Here is an 18,719-nt window from a genome sequence, read left to right on the forward strand (position 1 = left end):
ATGTGACAGACGTTTCATAAAATGATTAATCTTCATATCTTTCATATGTCCTAGTACGTTTCATATGTGACATTTTAATTTTTTAATTTCCTTCACATCCCATGACCTCATGTTTGTTTACCATTTATATTTTTCCTGTTTTTAGGTTATTGCTTGGTTATGTCGTCCATGTTGAACATTTATCGATAAAGTAAAATAAATAAAAAGGTATTCAGGATAATCTGATTCCCTAAAAGCTTATCCAAAGAAAAAGGTGACTCCCAAATGTCATGCCGTCAGAAACCAAAGATAACTGATACAAGATACTGCCAGTCACGCACTGGAATATTCTGTCATGGAACAAACATGTAAGAGAACCAAAGTTGTTATATAAAAAATAGTAAGTGGTAACTGATTATATTATTTTGAAATAATATAATCTTTTGGTTAACCAATGACGGATCACCCATTACAAGGTTAGATATTGGAAGAAAATTACAAAGATTGATTCAGCTTCTTTATAAAAGTTTTTTTATTGAAATATTTACATGGCAGAGAATTGCAAAAGCAACACATACACAGTTCTCGTATGCCTTTTGGCGAGACATTTTCAAACATATTCTCCACAATCTGATATGATCACTTTCTGTTTTGGCTTGCCATCTTTTGTTCCTTGTGCCTGTGAGAGAAGAAAAATACGGGTCACCAATTGTATTCCTTTACTTTTATAAAAAGTGTAAAGCCAAGGCCACTGTTTTTCATAGAAAGCTCAAGCCAAGAAAAAACATTACGTACAATTGAAAGAAGCGTAAAACAAGACCAGCCTTTAATTCTAGAAATGTGCATTTGGACATCATTTCAACCATTACTTCCTTAAAAACTAGATTCAGAATATAAGCATTTTATTTTTATCACAAAAACTTCAGTAGCAACAATATCACTTGTTCATAACATGAACAAATGACTATTGTAGGTTTCGGTGCACTGCAACAGCTGCCTACAGGTAAGGTGCAGCCTCGGTGAAGGCCTTTACCTCCATGGCGTGGATCACATCCATGCCCTCCACAAGGTCTCCAAACACCACGTGCTTGCCGTCCAGCCAGTCAGTCTTGTCTGTTGTGATGAAGAACTGGGAGCCGTTGGAGTTTGGGCCCGAGTTAGCCATGGACAGTTGACCTTGATGCAGCAGAGAGAAGCACGGTCAAGATATACGCATGCCAAAATATGCTAGCCTCCATATCTGCCCCTGCACTCTACATGACCCATGGAGTAACCTGCATGATCGCTGGGGAGGAAACTACCCTGGTCTTTTTGACCACTTTCTAATGTCTAATTGGGTACATGAAAGTACCAACCCTCCTCATGAACACATGACTACACAGGGAATATCAACTTGTGTCGCATTGTCAGTACTTATTAATACAGCCAGAGTACAGCCATGTTTGGAATGCTTTGCTCAAAACAATGGACAAAAAAAAAAAAAATCAAGGAAGTATTGAATGAAAACAACTATTTACAATTGACTGATTCGGCATCAGAAAGTGGTTCAAAGGACCTGTGTATTTTGATCTCAATAATCTGCGGTGGTGACAGCATGTGATCCCCAGAGTTACAGGGGTGCATTTGGAGAGCAGGCCGAAATATTGAGCTACAAATATGCATGTCATGTCTATGTTTGAAGACCCAAAAGGGGCACGTTCCATTAAGAAGCAATGTTGACACGTCAATGTTGACATGTCAATTGTCTCACTGTATTTGATAGGCAAGAACGTATTGCTTATTGTACTTATTGTTCTGCACCGAAAATGTAACAGGGAACCGGGCCATAAGTACCTTCATATTTCGTTCAATGCATGTAATAGACTATCGCTAAGGCATTAATAAGGTAAACAGACTCAAACAAGAAAAAAGCCAACATCCAAATGGAGGCCATACTCTTCCCAAGCTATCCACCATCGCTGAAGAAAAAAGCCTCACCTGCGGCGGTGTGTTTGAGGACAAAGTTCTCGTCGTCAAACTTGCGGCCGTAGATGGACTTGCCGCCGGTCCCGTTGTGGTTGGTGAAGTCTCCTCCCTGGCACATGAACTGGGGGATGACGCGGTGGAAGCAGCTCCCCTTGAAGCCGAAGCCCTTTTCATGCGTGCACAAGCAGCGGAAGTTCTCTACAAAAGGGCGACGGGAAAAAAACGGTTGAAAAACACTGGAAAACACTTGTTTCATCAAAGACACTCAGATTCATTTATATAAAGCAATCAATTTATATATTGCCTATTTGTATATCAATATTCATTTTAGAAGACCTGGGGTTAAACAAGTTAATGGTATGTTATTCCAGTGAAATCATGAGGTCATTGGCATTGAATGGAGGAAGTGGTGTGGACACCTGCTGTCATTGGAACGATGTCGGCCCGCAGGAGGAAGCGAAGCCTGCCCGCGGGTTTGTTTCCAATCTTTATGTCCATGTAGACCTGGGGATTTACCCGGCCCTTTTTGGCTGGTGGTTCACCCTATTAATAAAGAAATGAATAATAAATAAATATCATTTTCCATTTCCCTCTATGAGGAGATGTCACGCACATCTAGCAAAACAATTGATTCCCCGGTGATGGATCATTAGGATTAGCATCCATTTATATTGATCCAGCCCATGAGAAGCCTCACCTCCTGGGTGTCAGTAGCGGCCGTGGGCCCCGCTGACTCCTCCACCTCACCCTCCTCTGCAGTCTTCCCAGAGAACTTCTTCAGCCAGTCGTCATCCGACCACACTGCGGTGGACACAAGGAGTTAGTAAGACGAGGACTTGGGCTCTGATAGTCCCCTGGGGTTCGGTTTTGTAGCATAATTTACCTGGTCGAGACGAGCCCTCTTTGATCCTCATAGGTTTGGCAATGTTCACTCTGATCGTTCGCCCGAAGAGCTCCGATTCATTCTGTGGAAAAGAAAAGGGATGTTAAGAAAACTTTTACTGGAAAGCCAAAGCTGGTGTCACAAAAATATGCATATATACAGGGCTTGAAATTTAACTTTTAATTTTCATTGTTGTTAGAATATAACACCACCAAATACATTAAATTGTTTAAAACAAGGCCGCAGATTCATTCAGACAAATAAATATGCGACAAATTTTAAGGAATAGAAAGAAGTATAAATTCATGTGTCTAACTATAAACAATAAGAAACAAGAAAAGAGGGAGTAGTCATGCAGAGTAGTATCATTTCAACTGGGATGATTAAAAATGTGGTCTACAAGACTGATAGGCTACTGCCAACCATCCGTCAGATCCGTATTCATATAAGGGTAATCAAACCAGGTTTAAATTATGTATTTAACTCACCATGTTATCAATTGCAGCTGCAGCATCCTTAGAAAGTACAAAAGAAAGTAGGCAAGTTTGATAGCAATCGTGACCCACTAGATGGCAACAGCACAACACAAATGGACTCACTAGCCAGCACATACCTCTGCCAATTCAAACTCAATAAATGCGAAACCTCGGTGCTTTTCTGTAAATGAGAAGGAAAACAAGCAATATTATCAAGCCATTTTTATATCTACATCTCCTGTCTGATGGAAACATCTGTGATTCGTTTTCATCCTTACCCGTTTCATAGTCTAACGGTATCTGGATGTCTGTGATATCACCAAATGGAATAAAGGCTGCATGCATCACCTTCTCATCCACCTCTTCTGCTAGACCACCTGTCAGAAAAAACAAAGGTTGAGGAAAAGCGGCAGGCAAATATACTGAACGACTGCCTTGGAAGAAATTCATTGAGTAGTGATGATCGGTGAAGTTGTAGCAGCCAACTCTTTGATTGCATAGCATATGTGGCACAATAGAAGCAGTATTAGCTAATGTGGTCTTCTCGCACCAATTATAAATCACATTTAACCGAACACCATTAACTACGTGGCATTACAAAGTTCTTGTCTTTGAGTTCTTGTTTTGGGGCTGAACAACTTTACGCAGGATGTAGTTTACATCTTTAACAAATGCGTATTTAACTCGTTGATAACCTACAGATAAACATATAACCTACACATATCTAGAGTCAAGTAGCTTTTCTTTCTAGATAAAATCCTTACGGATATTTACAACAGTAAAACATGAATCAATGAAATACTATTGTTAACTCACCAACATAAAGCACTCGTTTGGTCGACGCCATGTTGGATATGAACTTTCAACTATAACCCCATAGCCTCTTCTCATTGGAGGATGGTATTCAAAGCCCGCCTATGACGTTTACATCGTGTTGTAGCGCCATCTACCCCCAGTACGGATATAACAGGGATAGTAATAGACCCTTTTACTGTTTGTACACAATGATGACGTAGAACGCATGCGCGCGCAGTCCGGCAACAGAAGTATGGCAGAGATCAACAGCTTGTTAAGCTATGCGAGGGAATTATCAACACAAGATCGCGAATTTTACTTCAACAAGTTGACTTTGACAAATGGTGTTCGACTTCCAGATCCGTGTACTAGTAATGAATGGGTTGAAGACGTCAGCAAGTGGCCGAATATACAGTGGCCAGATATATATATACTTATTACACGGGTCTTTTCATCGTTCCGTTCACTTGCATGGGCACTTCACAACTTCCGGCGGTGAATTATTTTTATAAGCCCCGACAGGGCGAACAGGACACCGACGCGCAGCGGAGGTGTCCTGTTCGCCCTGTCGGGGCTTATTTTCTCGATAATGACCGGCGTTCTATACATTATCCCTTACGTATTTAATAGAGAAACCGAGCTTGTACACCAGAGAAATTACGAGCCTATAAGTCACTGGATGATGCTTATGAATACGTTGTCTGTGGTCATGTACAGAACGTCAAATGACATGACTAGAGTTTTATGTGGTGAAATCAGAATTTTGTATTATGTCCTCATTCCAGTCAACACGTTTAATCGCCTGCAGCCACAGACGCCGCCGGTTGCTCTTAAATGGTTGTGATCCTGTCGGAATCCTATACAACTTTAGTCCGCCGGTGGAATATCGATTCTGACAACCATATACGCAACAACCAGGCATTTTGATGCTGGAAACTTTTTTTGATCCACTTTTAAACTCTTGCTAGTCAGTTGCTACCTCGTGTGTGAGTCAGAACCACTGGGAAACAATACCACTTCTGTTGCCGGCATGCGCACGCAACTATTTGATGACGTTGGCTGTAAAAGGGTCTATAGTTACTTTTTTAAATATAAAGCATCAAATGCTTCCATTCCCATTAAATTAAATCAAAGTAATCATCATATATTAAAAAGCACTGTTTGTTTTTACACAAATATGTTAACACAACTACTAATTCAAACTTTTTTTGAGTTTACTTTTATTGAGCCAGTATCTGCATCAGTAACTCCGCTGCAAGGCTACTCACTCGCACCAGGCCCTGGGATCAAATCACTCCCATCCTTTAACAGTTGCATTGGCTCCCTGTCCACTACCGCATTCAATACAAAATCATTCTATCAAACCTACTTACCCCTTAACAGCAAACCCACACCCTTCGTTTCTCAGCTGTCTGTCTTTTTGGAGTCCTCTCATCCCGGCTTCGCTCCATGGGTGACAGGGCTTTCAGTTTGGCAATCCCCAAACTCTGGAATGCCCTGCCGCTTGTGATGCGCCAAAGAACAACAACATCCACTTTTAAAACTTAAGTTAAAACACACCTTTTTAGTTCAGCTTTCCTTTTCGCCCTCTGATTCTACTTGCCCCACCTCTTTTTATATCCCCGTTTTACTTGTTTTCATCTCTACATCTTGTTTGCACTCTATGCCAAATGTCATGACTGTACCCCCACTGAGTGTACCTATGTGTATTTATCCACTGCATTTATGCCTTTTAATGTACCCAGCCCGTGTCCATGTCTGTCCTATTCACTTTTTTGTCCCTGTCTGAGTGTACTATGTCCATATTGTCAGTTTTATCTGATCATGTGTATGACTGCTGTTGACTATGTATGTACTTTGAGTATATGCACTTTATTTGTACAGTGTCCTTGGGTACCTTGAAAGGTGCTTTTAAAATAAAATGTAGTGTTATTAGTAGTAGTTTGTAGGTCAATTCTATATCCATGAACCAATAAGCCTATCTGAAATTGTTTTTTGAGTAAATCATAGTATTATAGTATAGTAGATCAAAGAAAGTCTTACACAACATTGGAAAGTTGCAATATTAGTTTTTTATTGAGAAGTACACATCATTGGTAAATTTGCTATATTATTTTTCTGATAACACTTCACACCCCTGATAACATGTTGGGATGAGGACGTCCCTTTAATTAAATTAAACCAAGTCAATCATAAAACTTTCAACCAAAGAAGTAGAGCAATGTCTATTCTGTTTATAGAAAAAAGTCTGTCCTTGGCCATGACTTTAAGGGCCTTGAATCAAAAGAACAGGCTGTTATTTGCATTAATGCTTTTGGTACACAGTTTGGCATAATTATTACAGTGCAATGAAAAGTATTTCGTTTTTTTTTTAAATTTGTTCTTCCATTATCCTTTGTCTGAAGTATTCCCACTGGCAGACTAGATCCAGTGTAGAACATGGTCTGTGCTCTGAAAAACACAAATATGAAAGACATAATGTGATCGAAAGCATATCTCATACAAACAAGAGTGAAACTACCCCATTTGACATCAACTGTTGGATAGCACGGATGCATGCTGTAAATCAACACGCTCCTACCATTGCAACAAAGCGCTGTGTCTTTAGGAGGAGGCAGCAGGTGCAGTGGAAGTGAGGCCCCCGACTTTCTGTGTGGCATCTTTCTTGGCCTGATGCGCCTGCAGGACAGCGACAGCCTCGTCCACCTGGAACAACACAGACACCAGTATTCATTCACACATTAACTCATGACGTACGCATTGGCAGATACAATGCAAGAAGTGGATCATACTAAGTCCAATAAATACAAGGAACACATTATTTATTTTATCTTATTTTAAACATGGTTAGTACCATTGAGATTAATTGTCTATTTTTCAGGGGACACCTCACCAAGATTACAAACAACAATCGACAACAAAAACAGGATATTAAAGATTTCAGCTTCCATACGCGTTGGTCCGATGGCACTGTCTATCATTGCATGAAAGAAGAATGAGGTCATGAAGAACGCGGATAACTTACCTTAGAGCGCAGCGACTCCTGGGACTCCAGCATGTGCAGCAGCTCTGAGTTGTCGATCTCCAGCAGCATGCCGGTGATCTTCCCTGCCAGGCTGGCATGCATGGACTGAATGAGAGGGAAGAGACGCTCCCCTGGAGAGAAAGACAGGGAAAAAGGGTTACAAAATGCATCGACTTTTCAACACCCATTGCCATCGCAATTGCGGTCGGTTTGGTCTAAACGTAGCGTTGATCATTTTGCACTTGGATCCCAGTCGTGTCACTTTCAGTGTACAGTATATATAGTCGTGGTTACCCAGCATCTGCTTCTGCTCCTGGGGAGGAGCGGCCGCCAGCATGGAGGATGTCAGGGGTTCCTGTCCCTGCACATGTACTGCTGGCTGAGCCTGGAGGAGGGCGCAGGAGGAACCACATTACACGACAAAAAAAAAAAAACACAAATCAACACACCAAGGCTACAGAAGCAGCGTGACGTGGGCGGTGACGCGACCGTAGACGCTACCTGCTGTAAGGCGATTGGCTGCACGCCCTGGGGGTTGGGGTTCCGCACCCCGGAGGCGTACTTGTAGGGTGGCATGGCCCGGGGAGCTGCGACCCCCATGGAGGGACGGGGACCCATGGGCTGGGCGCCACCTGGAGGTACGGATAAGGAGGTCAGCCTTAGGATCGGCCGCTGACAAGAGACTGGAGTATTGTATCAACTTGAGGACCAGCTATTGATAGGAGATTATGGATCCATTCATTATGGATCTACTACAGTGGATCTGCTCATGAGACAGGTCATGCGGATGTGTCTCGTGTGAGGCTACCTCGCGGGGCGTTAGAGTTGGGGGACATGTGTCTCATGTTGCCGCGGGGTCCCGGCTGCCGCAGGGAGCCCGGCATTCCCTGGAAGCCCCCTGTAGGAGGGGCAGAGGAGAAGGTCTACAAGGGCCTTCCATCGGCTGATAGGCCATGCTGATAGGCTAGCTAGGTGTACGACTGCCAGCGGGCGACGTGCTCACCTTGACCCCGTCCACCTTGCTGTTGCCAACGTGGGTTGGGTCTCATCTGGGCCATCTGATTGGGTGCGTAGTAAGTGGTCCTGTTCTGCGCCTGCTGCACACACAAAGCAATTCCAGTCAAGCTTTGAATAGCACTGCTTAGTGTTTGACAAGGCTTATCCATTATCATCATAGGCCTTTTGTTTCGGGGTCTAACATACCCCAACTTGGGGCACGGCGGGCATGAAGTAGCCACTGGCGGGCTGGAACTGGTTGATGATGGCGTTGGCAGGCAGGGCCCTCATGCCGGCGATGCGCTGCATGTACTGGTTGGTGAGGTGGGCCTTGCGCTCCTCTTTGCGCTGGGCCAGGGCCACATAGAGGGGCTTGGAGCCCACGATGCGGCCGTTCATCTCGGTCACGGCCTTGGTGGCCTCCTCCGGGGAGGAGAAGCAGACGAAGCCGAACCCCTTGGAGCGGCCCTCCTCCAGCATGACCTGAAACACCAGGACGCGTCACACCTCAGACCAGCGTCAAACAGGATGCTTCATGTAAAGAGTGTGCTTCTCAACACTGTTGCGGGTCAATGTTGGGGATTACCTTGAACACAACACGCTGTTGGGGTGTTGTCTTACCTTCGCACTGGTGATGGATCCGAATGGAGAGAACTCCTTGCGCAGTTTCTCGTCATCGATGGTGTCATCAAGGTTCTTGATGTACAGGTTAACACCCTGGAAGAAGAAGTAGAACAAGCAAGCCAAGGCGTCTTAAATTCATTCAAAACTCATTTTTTATGTAATATTGTTTTCATATATCTAGCAGCTAACTGAACATTTAACCCAAATAGAGCCATCAATGAACAGCACCACTCTCGGCTGACCTGGTAGCGACTGATGCGTTCCTGTTTTAGCATCTCAAACCGCCTCTTTAGCTCAGCCTGGCGCTCCATCTTCTTCTGAGCGCGACCCACAAACACAGTCTTGCCCTGGACCTCTGTGCCATTCATTTCTTCCACCGCCTTTTAACACACACACCCATAACCACACCACACACACACACACACACACACACACACACACACACACACACACACACACACACACACACACACACACACACACACACACACACACACACACACACACAAAACATTTAGATCTACAAGATGTGACGAAATTATAAAAATAATAAAGTAAGACTCAAGCATGCTACCAAGTGGTATTGTCATCACACATACCCTGTTGGCGTCCTCATGTTTCTCATAACTAACAAATCCAAAGCCTCTGGATTTGCCGGAGGGGTCTGTCATTACCTTCACACTGAGCGTTCTACCTGCAAGGCACACAAGAGGCTGCTTTATAGCCAACAATCACCCCTGTACTGAGGATTTCGTAAGGAATTTGGTTGATGCAAATATATATTGCCCTTATTTTGAAAGGATCTTTCCAAATATAAGCAAGAGAAAGTCTTTTTTTCAAAATAAAAGAAGTACATATTTGTATTAATACACTATGTAAGAAAGATTAAGGTTTGGGGATTACCGTGTTGGTCGAAGAGCACTTTCAGCTGGTCGTCAGTCATATCGTCACTAAAGTTCTTGATGTAGACATTGGTGAACTCCTTGGCTTTGGCCCCCAGTTCAGCCTCCCGCTCCTTGCGAGACTTGAAACGACCTACGAACCTGAGAGACAGAGAGCAAGAGAGAGCAAGAGAGAGAGAGAGAGAGAGAGAGAGAGAGCGATAGCAGAAACATTTGTAAAATGGTCCGAAAAGAGAAGGGAAAACCAAGGGCCAATCGTTTATTCTTCCCAGTCTAATATACTGTGGTTCCCCAAGCCTCCAGGTAGGATCCTCACCACACTGAGATAGAGGGAGACCTGACCACACAAGAGGAGCACGGAGGAGAAGTTACACTTCATGACCAAACGAATAAAAACCAGAAAACACAAAAGACAATAAACAATACACATTTTGACGGCCACACTGCAATATGGGACATTGCCAGTCTGGGATTATCAATTAAAAACCAAAACACTCACTGTTAATATCACTGGAGCAGGCAAACAATTAGACCGGTCACACAAAACCAACACAGACAACACATTGGGAACATCCATCGTAGTCCGTTTCCCTGAGACTGTGGCGGCAGGGTTCGGATGGAGAGAGGTGGAGGGAGAGAGGCTTGCAGGCAGAGGCAAGCTGTGGAGGACCAAAATGATAGGTATATACCTGGCTAGGACCACCTTGCCCAATCCGCCTTCCAGTATTGCATTCCTGCACACGATCCATCACTAAAACACACAAGCGTCATTACACACGTACACACCCGGCGACGGTTACACTCCAAGACAGGTTGGCAAGCGGGGAACACGTTTGGCGCAGGGAGAGTACACTCTTTTGTTGGTTGTGTTAGTAAGGAGAGGACTCTTCACACTGTAAGAAATATGCTTCTTAGTGATGTTATTCACGCAAAAGGAAACAAGCAACAATGCGGTGCAACACGATGCAAAAGGGACAAGGCTTCTTAAAGCACTTAAAAACTCGACATAGGACGAACAAGCTACATAGAGACGGAGACGGTGAAACCTTAACCCGACACTGCCAGCTGTTATAAACACAGCGACCATCTCATTTGCATAACAAATATTGCCATACTCAAATCGTTTCCTGAAATTGTAGTCTCTTCTTCTCCCACTGCATACAGAGGTGCTCATTTTTTCTTTCAGTGGCCAGGTTTAAAGTTAACATAAATCCCTTCAGGATCCAAAGAGTGAAACTACAGCCAGCAGCAAAGAAGGACTGTACAACCTTCTTAAACCGTCACCAACTCAAGAGGGACCACCACCCCCAAACCCCCCCCCCCCCCCGGCTTTGCGACGCTGAGACACTCACACCTTGCGGTCATTGAGCAGCATCCCGTTCATCTTCTCAATGGCACGGTCGGCCGCATCTTGGGTCTCAAAGTGCACAAAGGCGTATCCCTTGGAGCCGTTCTCATCGCACACCACCTGGGAGACAGAGGACATGTAGACGATTAGGGCCACCTTCATCATGCACCACCTGGAAATGAAAACAATGCCGTGGAAGCCCCCTCCCCTTCTGGTTATGTTATGATGTGTTTTTTACAAGCAGATTCTTGGTCAAAAGTAGCATGGGCAAAGCTCACTGTTAAAAGAAAATATCCTTCTCTGTGCCTTCCATTTTGAATCCTAGAAGTATATCAAAAAGTGTATATTAAAGCCATCCAATAGCTTCAGAGACACTTTGTCTACCATGTGTTCAAAATTTCATAGTGTAGCATGACGTGGAATTCAAAATAATTAAAGACAAATATTTCAGAAATTACACCTTTTTCAGAAGCAAGCACTCATGGGAGAGGTCACGAGGCCTAAATACACTCTACTTAATAAACAGAAACATTAAAACGCAATAATCCTGAAAGGGCACAGTGAAAGCAACTCCAGTTCCTACCTTGCATGAGAGGATGTTGCCGAAGGCCGAGAAGGTGTCGTAGAGGGCCTTGTTGTCGATCGACTTGTCCAGGTTCTTGATGAACACGTTGCCCACGCCGGATTTCCTGAGCGAGGGGTCTCTTTGGGACCACATAATTCGGATGGGCTTCCCCTTCACCACGTCAAAGTTCATGGTGTCCAAGGCTCTCTCCGCTGTTGGTGGTGGGAGGGGGGGGGGGGGGCAGAGAAGGGGTCAAAGAGGTCAATGTAAGGGTGATGAGCGGGAGCATGTGCACTTCAACAACAACACCTCACTTGCCGTTGTTGTTTTATGAACTTGTTTGTTCATTCTAAACTTTGTCTCCACAGTTTACAGAATGGGAGCTCGGAGCTTCGGAAGCTCTTACGTGTCTTTACATAAACCTTCCCTTCTTCCGAAATAGGAGTGTTCAGGAAACATTCGTAGGCTATGACATAAAACTGGAAAAACAGATTGTGTGTGAGACTAGACTTCACAACAACAAAGTATGGATGCCCGCAGGGACCTCTTTGCGTTCTTTGCTGAATCAGATGAATCAGTTATTAGAACTGCTTGCGATGGTTGAACATGAGGGAGAATTTATCAGGTGATGTTTATAATTGTAAGCTACAATGTATCGTAGTGCAAATGATAGAAAGGGTGTTAGGTTTGCCTCTTAGTGCTTGCTGCAAGTTCACTTTAGTCCATCAATGAAATTGGCAGCCATTGTTAACTTGTGACGTCAACTCGGAGGCTCGGGTTGCTCTACTCCCGCACGAAGTTCAGAGGGAAATCTCCGACTTAACAGAGTGTTTAAGGTGATTTCCTCCGAACTTAACGTCCCAACCTCCGAAATTCCCGGAAACTCTAGACTGTTTTGAAGGCACCATAAGTGAGTTCCCTCTACACAAATCCACCAAAAAAAGAAAAGAATGCACCACTGGGCGACACTCCAAGCGTTAATTACTGTTCTACCATTTCACCATAAGCACAACGTTGTGAGTGCATTCGACGACAGTTGCAGCTCTCGGCCTTTGGGAAGACACCATTATAAAGCCACGTGTGACATCGTAAAGAGCATGTGGTCCTCAGAGCCATGAGGGACAGTTGGCATGAAGGTGGCAGCTGGTGCAGCCTAGCTGTGAGCACATGGGCCTCTCACTCACACATGGGGGTTGAAGTGCACACATGCTTCTGCCCTCACATGTCAAGAAGACCATTGACCACTTCTGACCAAAGATAATGTGTTTGAATGTAATATTTGTTCATAATATAAATGTTTGTGTTTGGTGCAATTATTTCGATTTTTGGACTACACTGTATATATTTTTTAGGAATGACTAACATTGTTAATTTTGTTAACATTGATAACAAAATTGTCAGAATCTTTTTATCTCTTTCTAAATCCTAACATTTTATTTTTCTATAGCCATGTCCCCAGGTTAGCTTTCAAAGCCATCAGAGCCCACATTCCTGGTAGCCTCCCTTTGTAGAGTCAACACACACACACACACACACACACACACACACACACACACACACACACACACACACACACACACACACACACACACACACACACACACACACACACACACACACACACACACACACAGCTTTTCAGCAGAAATGTCGGGTAAACAAAACAGAGGTGCTGTGCGACTGCTGGCCTCAGCGGTTTTCCCTGCGATTGTACTTCACAACATATATGGCCACAGAAGGTGTGTGGTGTCGAACGTGTGGGACCGATTCCAGATGGTTCCCTGCCTGGTGCTTGATTTTCTACATGTTATAAAGCACAGGAATAAAGATAAATGTCACAGAATCAACACAGTCTATAACAAAAAATATTCAGTGCTAACTGTAGACTACTGGACAAGAGTTAATCATTCTGTGCCTACAGTTTGCCATGTGGTCTCTTTCATCTTCTGGGTTAAAGACTAAAGAGCCAAGGAAGCCATTATGGCCAGGCAAATGTAAGGGGGTCTAAACAAGGTTCTAAATTTAGAGTGGGGCCCTGGGAGCTATTTGGCCTGGCGTGTTACTAGAAACATTCTCTACCATGGACATGGACAAAACACATTCAACCAGGATAGAAAAGGTTTACACACACTGGTGTCACATCTTAGTTACCATAAATATTCCAATCATAATGATGTGACTTATACCTTATAAGCCTGAACTATATGCCTTAAATGACCTTAATATTCATAGCTAGAGTGTTCAAATACTAAGAAATACTTACTCTCCTACCTCGAACTAGAAAAAGCCCACTGTTTGAGCATGGAGGCCTAGTGACAGGTGTACACAATGTGTATGATGGGATAAAGTGTCTTAAAGTCTTTCCTTGTCCAAATAGCAGTCTTGTTCCTTTGCAGACAATCTACTCACAAACCCAACCTCCAGTTCTTATTATTATTCCAAGGGGACATGACTTTGAGAAAAAAAAAAAAAAAAGCCTTTCCAAGTTATTGTTATAACAATACAACTGAATCCTCAACAATTGAAAGGGGTCATTATAGTATGTACCAATAGGCCTGCCTTTGTTGAAAATTATGAAATCGAACATAAGCTAGATGTATTTAAGAACAAAGGGAGATAGTTATTTGATATTCTAGGCCTAAGGTGGCAGATGTCAGCCTTGTCTCACTGTAACGTCATTCAGTGTTGTTGTTCGCCACCGGTTGTCTTTTCAGTGAGTAGGCTATAGAAACCGGAGCATCAGGGAATAATTTCAGTATTAAAATGTCCCTTAGTGGTCCTTTAAATAGGAGCAGAATTGGGTCATTTTTGTCTAGTGTGCGAATATCGAGAATGCCTACTTCCCTCACTGTAAATGATGGCCCTATAGTGGAATATAGCTCCTATAAAACGCACTGATTTAGGTTTCATAGAATAGGGACCGACCTAACGCAACTAAGAATGTCTGCTATTCTGCAATAACTGGATCATTGCAATTATATGGGTCATACAAAGGCCTACTGTAAATGATAATATCAAATCATAACGTATGGCAAGAGCTTATAATGAAATCGTCGTGCGGCATTTTCTCCGGTACATGTATGCTGTTTTGAGTATGGAATATAAACTGCATGCATTTAGTTTCGTTTAGATTCGTTTGAAACCAAGCAGGACGGCCATGCCATGGCACACGTGGAGGCGTTACTTACTGTAGCAGTTAATGCATTGATTTCAAATGAATTCTTATTAAGCGTATATGCAATGAATACATTGGTTCCCCGATGCATTAATGCATTAGGCTACTTACCGTCAGCAGGTTGGGAGAAGTTCACGTAGGCATAACCCAGAGAACGTCTGGTGATCATATCCCGGCATACCCGAATCGAGAGCACCGGTCCAGCTGGGCTGAATTTCTCGTACAGCATAGCCTCCGTGATATCGGGGTGCAGATCGCCAACATAGAGAGAAGCCATTGGATAACTCCCGGTTGTCGCAGTGTTCATAACTTGAAGTTCACCAAGAATATGAACTCGATTTCTCCCACGAAGACCAGATGATGTATTCCGTGTCCAATGTTAAAAGTACCTTGGGTTCGCTAATGGGTGAAGAAGTTTCCTTGGCCGGACCTTCCTAACCCTAAAAACTAAACTGAAGGAATGACACCCCAATAAGAGTTTCTGCCGGTTGACGCCAACTTCGGGTTAAGCCCGAGGACTCTTGTATTTTTTTTTCTTTTAAGTAAATATTTTTCGATTTTTTTTAAAGTCGTTTTTGTATTTAATTATGTCGCTAGTTTTTATAAAGATTTTGATTTTTTTTAATTTTTATATTTTTTAAGTTTTTTTTCAAGAACTGTGAGTTGACACCCACGCTCGTTTGTGGCCGGGGAAAGAGACTGCGGGACGAAAACATGTGCACTTTATAGTGGCGAGCGGTGGTACAGAGGAAGGGTCAAACTTGGGCTAGGGGAGGGGGAGGGAGAGGGGAGCGGGCAGTGTAAAAGGGAGAGCGCACACTGTCGTCGCAACCACACAGCCATGTTCCCTACAGCGACATCTGGGTGAGACTGCTACATGAGACTGTGGGCGTTTGAATAACAAATAGAAGTACAACTAGACTAACCAAATATAATCCAAGTGCAAAATGATCAAGACCACAAACATGGAGTCAGGCAATGTTTATTTTAATAAAGGCCTATGTAGATAAGACAGCTGAAGCTTCTGTAGAATTACTCCGCTCTGATGTTCCTGAAAACAAAATAAATTAGTCCAAATTGTGTTAAATCTTTCAACACAAATAAATGTGAGAAGTTTCTGATAAACCTACTTCAACAATTCGAGGAAGGTATAGAGCGCCCTCTGGCCCGTCTTTTGAATCCCTTTGACAACGTCATCCTTCCCCAAGCTTCGCATCTTGGGCTTTTCCTTCTGCTTGATGACGACGTCCTCCTCGTAGCTCAGCGTCTGAGACCCGTCCACGCTTTTTGTAAACTGAACTCGAGAGCGGATTACAGGAGAAGAGCTGCTCGCGTCCCTCTGATCCCTGCGTCGGTTGGAGCGCTTCTCAGGCCGCTTCTCCTCACTCAGGTTGTTCACATTCACCAGGCCCTTGAAGTCCCCCGTCACCATGGGCCTCCAGCCCCACCGTTTCCTCTTGGATTCCTCCAGGAGAGAGGTCTTCTCCGAGGCTTCAGGAATCGGACAGCCGTCGACCATTGCTGGGGTTCCCATATCAGAATCACTTGATGCATCTTTCCCATCGCTCTTGTCAGAGCCAGGAAGCAGGAAGTCCTCGCCCGTCGCACGAGGGTTGATTTGGATCTCATTTAGTCTAGAGTCTGGGGCCTCTGATGCATTTGGCATGGAAGGGGTCCTCTCCGGCTCAGGTAATGGCTGGGTGGTTCTCAACCCCCTCGGTAGCCACATGGTTAGCCTGGCCACTGGGCCCAGGCTCTGGACCACCATACCCCGAGGCTCACCTAGGGGAGGATCCATGGGGGTTTCTGCGATCTCGTTCACTTCAGACTGCACTCTGCTGTCCTGCAAACTGGGGGCTGAGGGGGCCTGGTATTCAGTCACCACAGCGAAAGCAGCGTCAGACTGCATGGCCTCAGCACCCGAGCTCAGGGAGGAGTCACCAAGATGGTCCAGCGATGTCAGAGGTGCCTCCGCCATTTCCTCCCCCACGAAGTAGAAAGGACCAGTAGTGACTATAGCCTTTGTAGCTGAAATGACAAGACAAGTCAACTAAACTGCAGCAAGCATTGTAAGCTGGATAGCCCTTTTACACTTTACCATGAAGCGTCTTAATTTGGTGCTCTACAATAAGCAAGCACTCACCGATGTTAAGATGTTTAACTGCTTGACACCGTGAGCTACAGCAGCGGCATACTTCCAGGTCCCCACTCAGCTCCTCCCATCTGGAGAACGACAAGTCGGCCATTAGCAAGATAACAATCCCACACACATGCGTATACCCAAAGTGTTAACATCTTCATGCACCTGGACTCCATCTTGTTGTAGTTGCATGACTTGGACCCCGGGGTGATGCCGAAGGCAGACATCAGCACACTACAGTGCATGTACACCTTGTGAACAAAAAAGGACGAATCATCTAAGCCCACCAAGCAAGGAGTCGGCTGAAGCACAGAACCCGGAGACAGTACCAACCTCTGAATGCAGAGTAGATGTGTGCAGGACCAGATTAATGGCACCCTCGCTTGTCGGAGCAGCGTATTCCACCAGTGCAGGAGACGAGTCAGATGAAACTGAAGCACACCTGAAAGAATAAAGGATTTTCTTGGGAAGCATTTATAGGCCAAATGTGTTTAGGGGTCATAGTATGGAGTGTCGGGTGGCAAATGGGGCTTTTGCCTGAACCACCACCTGGGTGAGACAGGTGCCGCTCTACCAAAAGCTTACCCTTTATTTATCACGACGGCCTGCCGAGGTTTGAAGTGGGGGTCAGGGGATGGAGACACAAAGCAGGCCTGAAGGAAGGGCTGCTGTCGGACACCTGATTTTGCCATCACCTGTACATTTATATTTTGACCCCTTTCATAGAAGTTGGACTGGGCAGTCTGGGTCCAGAACGCTTTTAGGAAGAAGAAAGGGTTTATTAGTAACCAAACAATTTCAAACCAAAATTTAAAAAAAAAGTGAGCAGTACCCACAATTCATTGGTTGCATAACAAAGCTCCACTCTTCGTTGGGCAATTCCAGTGGGAATGGAAAGCTAGAACTAGGACGCCTGAAAAACATTTGAGTCAGAGCATTGTAAAATGCCCAGTCAGGTCCAATTTGATTTAAACGAACACAATCTGTAGTACCAGTAGGTATCTCTGAATCAAGATTTTTAAGTCAAGACTTGCATGTTTGGGCTGCAGGAAATAGGCAGGGTGAAGGGAGTAGGCCACCAGTTGAAGACAGATTTTTTGGGATCAACATGGAGATAGTTAGAGAAAACTTCCAAACCACTCTGGACCTACAAGTCAAAGTCTGCATCAGAAAATACCCTACTTATTCATTGAAATCCTTTTTTAAAAAGGACTACAACTCACCACACGAATAGTGCCACACTTTGTGTGGTCGTAAGTCAAGACAAATTGGTTATCCAGAACTCCATTCACATTGCACCCTTTGCCAAGTTGCACCTCATCTCCATTGAGTTGGACACCACCGTATGCCTTATCGACCAGCAAGGTTATCTTTGATCGATTACACAACACCTGGACATTCGGAAGACTCATAAAGGGAGGCAGTTCTGTAAGCATGTGGAAATCTGGTCTGCTAGATTGCCAGGAGCTGAACATTGTGTCGAATGGTCCTTGAAAATTCATGTCAGCTGGAAAAAGGAATGCATCTTCAAAAATCCCCTGAGACAATTCAGCAATCTGGCTCTCCAATGTCGAGTGGAAAGGGAGAAGAGTCCCCGTGCCAAAACACAACAAGAATACACCTAGCGTCAACATCATGCAGACTACCTCCTTCAGCACTCTGTAAAAAACAAGCAAGTCTGCTTTTAACAGCGCACACTGAGCACACACAGGTGTGTGTAATAATCAATTCAATAATGCTAGTTAGTCAAATCCGATTTTTATTGGTGAACGACACCTTACGTAGGTATTCGTTGACCTCCACCTCCACGGATCTTTTGGAGAGTAGTGCGTGCTCTGAGAAACTC

The 18,719-nt window shown here is 44.2% G+C and overlaps 3 protein-coding genes across 3 annotated transcripts; all 3 read right to left on the reverse strand.

Moving 5' to 3' along the window:
• Window positions 1–493: 493 nt before the first annotated feature.
• On the reverse strand, window positions 494–4,223 carry ppie (peptidylprolyl isomerase E (cyclophilin E)). Its single transcript, XM_030355985.1, has 10 exons — window positions 4,120–4,223; window positions 3,582–3,680; window positions 3,441–3,484; window positions 3,316–3,342; window positions 2,828–2,909; window positions 2,642–2,745; window positions 2,364–2,487; window positions 1,957–2,142; window positions 1,013–1,155; window positions 494–658 (listed from the first exon to the last, which is right to left on the reverse strand). The coding sequence occupies exons 1-10, from the start codon at window positions 4,148–4,150 to the stop codon at window positions 590–592; spliced, it is 909 nt and encodes a 302-aa protein (XP_030211845.1). The 5' UTR covers window positions 4,151–4,223; the 3' UTR covers window positions 494–589.
• A 1,927-nt stretch (window positions 4,224–6,150) lies between these two features.
• pabpc4 (poly(A) binding protein, cytoplasmic 4 (inducible form)) lies at window positions 6,151–15,441 on the reverse strand. Its single transcript, XM_030355981.1, has 15 exons — window positions 14,845–15,441; window positions 11,577–11,770; window positions 10,998–11,113; window positions 9,647–9,786; window positions 9,343–9,437; window positions 8,986–9,123; window positions 8,741–8,836; window positions 8,327–8,602; window positions 8,127–8,220; window positions 7,932–8,021; window positions 7,625–7,755; window positions 7,418–7,508; window positions 7,124–7,254; window positions 6,680–6,804; window positions 6,151–6,549 (listed from the first exon to the last, which is right to left on the reverse strand). Exons 1-14 carry the CDS (start codon window positions 15,038–15,040, stop codon window positions 6,703–6,705), a joined length of 1,890 nt encoding a protein of 629 aa, XP_030211841.1. The 5' UTR covers window positions 15,041–15,441; the 3' UTR covers window positions 6,151–6,549; window positions 6,680–6,702.
• A 260-nt stretch (window positions 15,442–15,701) lies between these two features.
• On the reverse strand, window positions 15,702–18,704 carry zpcx (zona pellucida protein C). Its single transcript, XM_030355980.1, has 9 exons — window positions 18,097–18,704; window positions 17,908–18,020; window positions 17,710–17,786; window positions 17,459–17,630; window positions 17,207–17,315; window positions 17,039–17,124; window positions 16,877–16,956; window positions 15,864–16,761; window positions 15,702–15,784 (listed from the first exon to the last, which is right to left on the reverse strand). The coding sequence occupies exons 1-9, from the start codon at window positions 18,508–18,510 to the stop codon at window positions 15,766–15,768; spliced, it is 1,968 nt and encodes a 655-aa protein (XP_030211840.1). The 5' UTR covers window positions 18,511–18,704; the 3' UTR covers window positions 15,702–15,765.
• Window positions 18,705–18,719: the final 15 nt, after the last annotated feature.

This window comes from Gadus morhua, chromosome 5 (assembly GCF_902167405.1).
Source record: "Gadus morhua chromosome 5, gadMor3.0, whole genome shotgun sequence".
In the NCBI taxonomy this organism is placed as follows: Eukaryota; Metazoa; Chordata; class Actinopteri; order Gadiformes; family Gadidae; genus Gadus; species Gadus morhua.